Source organism: Diadema antillarum, unplaced genomic scaffold (genome assembly GCF_040938485.1).
Source record: "Diadema antillarum isolate AM-2024a unplaced genomic scaffold, OU_Dant_1.0 scf00000035, whole genome shotgun sequence".
Classification (NCBI taxonomy): domain Eukaryota; kingdom Metazoa; phylum Echinodermata; class Echinoidea; order Diadematoida; family Diadematidae; genus Diadema; species Diadema antillarum.
The window spans coordinates 2,824,820-2,833,140 of record NW_027270924.1 but is presented as its reverse complement, the minus strand read 5'-3'; the positions used below and the strand labels follow the sequence as shown (position 1 = coordinate 2,833,140).

Below are 8,321 nucleotides of genomic sequence, written 5' to 3'. Positions count from 1 at the left end.
TCAAGAGTGAACCTTGTATAATAAATAAAACATCCTAGCGTGATCATTCAATGTCCATAAAGCAAAAACATGGGCGACACATATTTCACGCAATTGCGCCGAGATAGTGGGTTTGACCCAAGTGTGACTGAGGTATAAGGGATCACTTTGGGGTCGTTCTGTCCGAGACTCTGTCCGTCCGTCCGTCTGTCTGTTACCCGTTAAAATCTTGAATTTCTAGGTGCCATTAAGTGCTCCAATTTCAATCAAACTTGGATGGAAGATTGGTAATACAGACTTAAAAATTTTGAGGTATGCAATGGTCAACACAAGGTCCAAGGTCACCGGCAGGGGTCAATATCCTTTTTGAGGTCAACGTTAAGTTTTTTGAGCAAGTTTCTATTATGGCTCATAACTTTGCATCCATTTACCCAATAATTGGGACTTTTCATGTTTACGTTTAAAGTTGTTATTTATTCAAAAATAAATCAAATGTTACATCACACAACAGTTCAGTTTCTCTCCATTTTGTGTCAATCCTCTTCCTTACAAAGCAGATTTCCAAAACTCCATTCAAACCATACACACTTCATACTTCATGTATAACTCAGCACAAACACACAAAAGACCTGTTATTTCAAATCATAGTCAACATTCACGAGAACAACAACTAAAAACAATACGAAATTTCCATGACATTCATTTATTCATGTCAAATTCTAAAAGTACAGTTAATATCGGTTATTATATGCACAACTATACCACCATACGTCTACGAGTATGTCTGCTAGTAATTACAATCAAGCAATTACAACTCAGCATTCAAATACCGCACCTTGCCATCGTGTGATAACAGTCTTTCGCTAAAGGATATTGGTAAATTGCTAATTTTGTGAATCAGTAGAATGATCTGAACATTGCGTCTTTTGGGCCACACTCTCTCGAAGGTTACCGAAACAAAGAGGTCACCCCGGCCACTGGACAACAACCTACTGCATCTCTCTCACAGTTACTGTAACCACATCCCAGCACTACATACATGTAAACGTAAACACACACACACACACACACAAACAAACAAACAAGCAAATAAACACACGCTATGTGATCTCCATCACGGAAAAACTGCATCAAGCCACACACAGTCACAACCACGAACTCTCTGTGTTTGTAATTAGTGTCAAGACTTTTAGCACCTCCACACTTGTTGCGACGAAAATAATGATCATGAATACGTCTCTTTATTAACCTTTGATATGCATAAATGAGGATGAAAACTCGGGACGTGTGTATCGTTTCAGATAATTTCGTATCTTTCTTTTATTGCAGGCAAGTACAGGTAAATATGCAAACGAAGCAATAATAAATGCAAACCGATGATCTTTGTTATCATTATTATTATTATTTCCTCCAAATCGGCCGAAGAAGACACCCCACCTCCTGATCCCCCCCCCCCCCCCCCGTCGACCATAGTAGATCGCACAAGATGGATCAACGCGATTGATCATGTGATACTTTGCCGAATCGTGTATTGCAACGTCATGTCCATAAATGTATACATTTATCAAGGGTTACTCCCTCCTCCCCATAACAGCAACTATACCAGTATCTGGTACAGTCTTGTAAAACAAAGCTAAAAACTAATTTTAAAAAAAGGCGTGGCTCCTTCGTATGCGTGATCAGTTCTCCTTCATCCTGTCGCCTAGCAACTTGCCATCAGGAAGACCGATCTGCCATCTAGAGAGATTTTGCATCAGAAGGTTGACTCTGCAGAGAGAGAAGGAGAAAACATGAAAAAGGTGAACGATAATATTTTTTGTGTTATCCTCCATGGGATTAGATAATTAAGCACTTAGGGTCTACTTGGAACAGTTTCCTGTTGGCATTCTTAGGCGTTAAGTCTACATCATTTTTCGTCATGTCACGCTTCCTGCAACATAAGGATGAAATTTCTGCTTGATGATTTTCATATCATCAACGTATAGCGACCGAATAAAGCAAACCAAAAGAAAAAAACAAAAACAAAACAAAACACACACCACAGCACCTGTCATCTAGTCAAAGCTTAATTTGGATACGAATTTGTCTGATCGTAATTATTAGTATTTATAGTGTGTATTATGTACATATATGTTACAGTCTATCCATGTCAGAATTTATCTACTAAATTATGTACATATCTATCTCTGTCTATATCATGATTTTTATCTTTATGGATATATTTCTAAGGACCTTTACTTCAATATTGAAATAATCGTGCGTTTCACCGTTCATAGGGTGAAACAACTAGGGAGACTCTGGGTCAGTAGAAAGACTCTTTCACAACTACTTGAAACCATTTGCCGACTCATATACATAATATACCAAGGAGATTCAAGAGTACCTGCTTGCCTATAATATGTATAAAAGCACCTGGGGTATTAGTATAACATACCAGCACAATCATCATGACTGTGTGCGTATCGAAAACATGGGATGGTTTGCCATACGCCACAAAGACATATACCCTCACATTTCAAATTCAGAGCCCATTTATCTCGCCTGGAGCAAATCGCATGGTATGCAGGGCATTCATGAATACGAACAGAATGCATGCGGTATTTCCTATAACCATTCACTATTTCTAGACAACCCAGTCTTTGGAGACGGCCTCGTGACTATATAATAAGTTTTATTATGTTACACCGTCCGACGGAATGATTTTCTTTTGTAAAGAGGAATAAGGGAGTGGTTTTGTTCAAACTCAGAGGTTTTTCCACTCAAATTTGCAGGTGGTTTCTGCATAAACAAATAGGTAGTGCCACTATAAATTCAAAAGAAAGCATGTCCAGCTTCACAATGCTTAGTACCAAATAATATGCAAAATGTTCGATGAAATTGCTGAAAATAAGGAATTGTAAAGTGATGCAATATAGAGAATAGATGAATATAAGATATTAAAGAAATAAAGGATTTAAAAAAATAAATAGATTTAAAAACAAGGCAGAAACCAAATGAAAAAAAAAAATCAAATCAAATCAAAAAATGAACTCGAGTCAAGTCTATTCAAATCGAAATGAAATAGGCTACATTTTGTAGGGAGATTCAACCTTATACCACTGATAAGGTGACTTTTTATTCTCGATTGTTTTTCCCCGATATGAATACTTGTACCTTTAGTATGGAGGACGGAGTAATGGGGCTTGGATTGGCCCATGTTGCTTACAAGTGATAGGAGCACTGAACTATTATAGAGTTCAGTGGTTATGGAGTCTCTCAAAAGTGTCAGCCAGTGAATCTCAGCCACTAAGCTTTGACATTACGCTAAATTCTACAACCCTGAACAGCATTTATTACAACAGGGGCGGATCCTGAAATTCCGTAAAGGAGAGGCGCCTTTACGAAATTAAAGGGGGCGCAAGTGCCCCCTATTTTTCTTTTTCTTAAAAAAAAAAATAAGAGGGGGACGCGCCAGGTGCCCCCCCCCCCTCCGATCCACCACTAATCGTGAAGAGACGTTAAATGCCTCCCGAACTGACCCATTAAACTTTAGCGCATCAATGCAAATGAGAAAATGAACTTTTGATAGAGGGGGGAAAGTAAACGGCATTATGATTAAACATTGCATCGATTCACAGAAATGATGATAGCAAAAATCCACCAGTGAAACCGAAAATCTATAAACCTTTCGAGTAGAAAACCAAGGTTGTAAATCATTCTGCTTTGTCATTTTGCCTCGACGAGGTTGTTTACTAAATGATCTCAAATTTTATGCTCAAGCTGAGAACAGAAAAATGTTCCTTAAATAGCCGGAAAGCTTGCCCTATATCTTGTCCAATCTCGCCATGTAAATAATGGATGCATACTGGATCAGAGGAAAGTTTCAAAAAGATTTACATACGGTAGAAATCATGCAAAAAAAAAAAACAATCAAAATTACTCCCACCAGCATAGAAAAAAACCCCCACATTTGTATAAGGTTCAGATACGGTTACGAAACTCCGTTTAATTTGCGTAAACTGTCTGAATATGGTAGCCAAAACCACTTTATGCTTTAATAATAGATGAGAAGGCTTTGCGGAAATTGTGTTTTCTCATAATTTACGGTCGGCCGATATCATTATTGACTCGAGTATAACAGTTGTGTAAACCTCACGTCCCTCAGTTGTCAGTGTATGCCAGGACGGATCAAAAAGCTAACAGGGAATTGTACGTATAGTCAGAAAATGTGATACGTGAATTCGGCACAAGGTATTATCGTAACATCAAACGTGGCAATTAACCATTATACTCCATCTTGGCATAATTTCTGCTGTCAGGTATGATTGATCACCGAGTTATTAAGGGGCTTCAATGCCATCAAGCAGTCTAAAAAACAACAAAAACTGTATTTTCATAGTGGGATTGTCGAGTCCGTATTTTCATCTTGGATTGTCGACCAGGGATGTCGATATTTTTCTTTTTCTTATATAATGATGTGACAAATCTATTCCTTGATTCCCCTCGTCGTTTTGCTTAAGGGATCGTATAGTTTTGGTTGAGACTTAACTTCAGGTTTTTATCATCTTTGTGACATAGTGAGAAATCTCTTATGAAATATGAAAGAGCATGTAATTCCATGAGTATTTCAACGTTTATTTGATGAAAACTGATTTTGAATGGCTGAGATATCCAAAACAGAGCGATCCTAATAAAGTGTGGGACCCACATTTTATTACGATCGTTTTGTTTTACTTTGTTTTTGGATGTTTCAGCTATTCCAACCCCGATTTTCATCAAATAAACTTTGAATTCTTCTTTAAAATGGTATGCTCTGTACTATTTCATAAGAGTTTTCTTGGTATCTCGCAAAAAAAAAGTTAAAGCCCAATTTCATCTCCACCAATACTGTACCATCCTTTAACATTTCTCAGGCTAATCTATATAAACCATGATCCAGAAGCGTTATAGGTGTTAAAAGAGATGATAAAGGTGTTATCATTTTTTTGTCAGTGTAGACCCCTGAATTACATGGAAATAACAATTGGTCTGAGGAAAAGAGCTGAAACTGCCTCCTATAAATGGATATGAAAATGTTGAAGTCCACCCTTCACCCGTCTGTGTTTTCACAGGCGTTCTGGAGTGTATACACCATGCCGCATTGTGGAAGAGATATGCCTATTGATGTCCGATAATAGAGTCAGTGGCTGATAAAAGGTCAAATTCAGGGCATAAATTTTGCATCAGATTCACGAAAGCAATATCGTATTGTAATAGCAGATCACATTGACCTTTAAAACACGACCTGCTGATGTTTGATGTCCCACAATAGACGAGGGCACAATAGCTTTAAGGCACCAACACGAACAATCATGGTACACCGTAGGGCCTACTTGACCGTCAACGTCGATTGCTGACAAAGGAAGTCACTGGCATGTCGGTCAACTTATTTCAATACATTCAGCAAAAAGCAATTCATTGTGCCTGTTTTGGCGACGGATGTTTGTGGTGCTGACTGAATGCTTTTCAATACTTCGATTTCGCCATGCGCATTTTTTTTTTTGTATGTCAGGAAAGTATTTTTGTTGCTTTATTTTGTTTGTTTTTATCGTCATTGACTATTATCTTGACTGCTGTACTCTTGATATTCTAATATGACTATTTCAAGTATTAAAATCGATCCTTTCCGATGGCAATAACGTTGAGATAAAGAGGTGTATAACGCCTGTAAAATCATGGTAATAACAAATTGGGTTGCCCATCCGTAACAAGCTGACAGATCAGCAAATATATATTATCGTCATATAAAAAATGTCTAGACGGGGTCTCACCTCGCGGCGGGGACGTTGAGTTCCGTGGCGGCGAAATCGATGAGCTCCTTGCTGTACCTCCGGTTGTTGTCGTGGTCGTTGAAGGCGTCGACGCTGGCGATGAAGATCATGGCGCATGGATCGTCGCTCCCCATTCGGAACATGGTCTCGTGACGTAGACAGACTGTGACGGCCTGAAATCGGTCGCAAAAGGAAAGAATTAGCCTAATGTCATGAGGATATCAGAGTAATATAGACTTCCATCAAGAAAAAAATAAAACACGGAGATGACAAAATGGAGATGATGCATAAACACACACACACACACACACACACACACACACACACACACACACACAATCATTCTACCCCCCCCCCCCACAGTTGTTTCCCTTGATAGCTCACCCACTTTTCACAAAATTTCACAAGATGACCATTCAAGTGTTTTTCTTCTTTACACTCTTGCACTCAATCAACAGAGAATACTTATTATTGCGCGTATATGTATAAACAGTCTCAGAGAGCTACAAGGAACCATTCAATGCCATGCAGGATGTTGGCAAATTATTTCTTTTTTAACTTGATGCAATCGATGAAAAAAAAAAGAAAAAAATCGACTTATGTTGGGTTGAGATGAGTAATGTTATCTGGTATCCGTGGGTATAGGTAAATTTCCACAGAAAAGATACAACCTCTATTATACATTTTGCATGCCCATTCATAATTATAAAAGGAAGGAAAGTGCCCAATCGATGTTGTTTTCAATTGATAAATCAATAAACAAATCGCTAAAAAATGGTGAAAACAAAAACAAACACGAAGAACTTACCGGAAGGGGTCTGTCCATCATTTCTGAGACGACCTTAGCGGCCCGTCCGACGAGTCCAGCCGGCGCATTTTCGGCGGGAACGTTTGTGACAATCTCAACAACAGGCATCTTGACTTTCTATCGCGTTCTCTTGAGGGGTGACTGTGAAATGCAACAGGATTCAAAATGTGGGTCTATATACCTTCAATTTTGGACGCGAACTGAGTATACTGCTGAGCCACAGCGAGAATGAAATAGTCACGCCTGTTTTTTGCTGGGCTTTTCCTTTTCAATGAAAGAAAAAGAAAGAACACCAATGTGCACAGGGTACCTGTACAGGACCGCAGTTCTATAAAGCTCAGGTAATCGTTGGAAATGGGCTGGTACCCCCGCAAATTTGTGTGGTTCTACGAGTTTCCCCTGAATTATGGCAACCGGCGAATGCGACCCCGTTATTGCCCTGCTCGTCCTGTGCGGCTATAATAGTATACACAAATGAACAGAAAGATAGGTGGTTGGTTAAAACGCATTCATATTAATAGTAAGCCGAGTCAAGTGCACAGGCTTCTTCAATGACATACCCATCACGAGACTGCATGGAAGTAGAAGGTCATTATTCTTCCTGGGATGGAAATTTCACAAACCCTGTGCGGTTTTCTAATAGTTTCGCTTTCAACTTATACATGTTTAGGCAGCATAAAGTGCACATTATCAATACCGCTCCATGATAGTTTGAACAGACCCAGGAAGTGGCGGAGGGATCCCATCTCGGATCCCTGAGCAAAGTGATGTTAATCATGTCAATTGCGCAAGCGACCCAAATTTCCCGTATAACTTCCCTTTTCTCCTATTAGGTCTATAATAAAATGAGTTCTGAAGTTATTCTGTAAGAGGTATGGCACATAATTTCATGCACCAGGAAGAGAAAATCGGAGAGAGAGAGATTTGTATACGGTTTTGATAAATAAAGACAAAACCTGATGGATGAAATGTGCAAATGTATAGAGATGAATTAATAAGGATATAAACATAAATATTATATAGATAGATAGATGGATGGATAGATAGATGGATGGATAGATAGATAGATAGATAGATAGATAGATAGATAGATAGATAGATAGATAGATAGATGGATAGATAGATAGATACGGTAGATAGATAAATGAATTGATCATGGTTCGATGGAATGATAGATAGACTTGATTGATTGAATGGCAGGTAGATAGCTGAAAATAGAATTGAGATGCATTGATAAAGAAATATCGAATGCGAGCTTTAAATATAGAGAATATATCGCTCTTTATATTCCTCTAGGGAGTTTAGTAAAGCATGTAAAAGCAATAGGAAGTATATAATGGCGATGACGACGACGATTTCGATGATAATGATCAAACTGTAGAGCAACAGATAAGAAGAGTACGTAAACTCTCAATTTTGGCATGTTTACGAATCCAGTGACATATTGTAAAATCATATTTTCGTGAAATTACATCTGGAAACGGGATATTTTCTCGATGTAACTCGATACAACGTCGTACTTTTGATTCTTATGATTATACAAGCTGTATATAAAAGGTGTGTCGCCGAACTTGGGGGTTGTATCACAAAGCGCTAGAATCAATTACTCATTTCAACTGATCTTATAATAGGAACAATTTTGGGATCAATGGTCCTCAGAGCTTAGGAACTGTTTCATTAAACAATTTGGTAACATCTTGCGTCCAACCTTGTTTATACCACGTTCTAAAATATGTCATGAATGT

The 8,321-nt window shown here is 38.4% G+C and overlaps 1 protein-coding gene across 1 annotated transcript; it reads right to left on the bottom strand.

Moving 5' to 3' along the window:
• Positions 1–1,518: 1,518 nt before the first annotated feature.
• On the bottom strand, positions 1,519–7,083 carry LOC139743903 (D-dopachrome decarboxylase-like). Its single transcript, XM_071654372.1, has 3 exons — positions 6,577–7,083; positions 5,769–5,941; positions 1,519–1,746 (listed from the first exon to the last, which is right to left on the bottom strand). The coding sequence occupies exons 1-3, from the start codon at positions 6,682–6,684 to the stop codon at positions 1,659–1,661; spliced, it is 369 nt and encodes a 122-aa protein (XP_071510473.1). The 5' UTR covers positions 6,685–7,083; the 3' UTR covers positions 1,519–1,658.
• Positions 7,084–8,321: the final 1,238 nt, after the last annotated feature.

What these genes read in the sequence shown, in the direction of transcription:
- LOC139743903 (XM_071654372.1), bottom strand. Translation starts at nt 6,684, where the DNA reads ATGCCTGTTGTTGAGATTGTCACAAACGTTCCCGCCGAAAATGCGCCG. An exon ending in TGATGGACAGACCCCTTCCG is followed by an intron (nt 5,942 to 6,576) that starts GTAAGTTCTTCG and finishes GACCGATTTCAG; the next exon opens with GCCGTCACAGTCTGTCTACG. An exon ending in CTCAACGTCCCCGCCGCGAG is followed by an intron (nt 1,747 to 5,768) that starts GTGAGACCCCGT and finishes CTCTCTCTGCAG; the next exon opens with AGTCAACCTTCTGATGCAAA.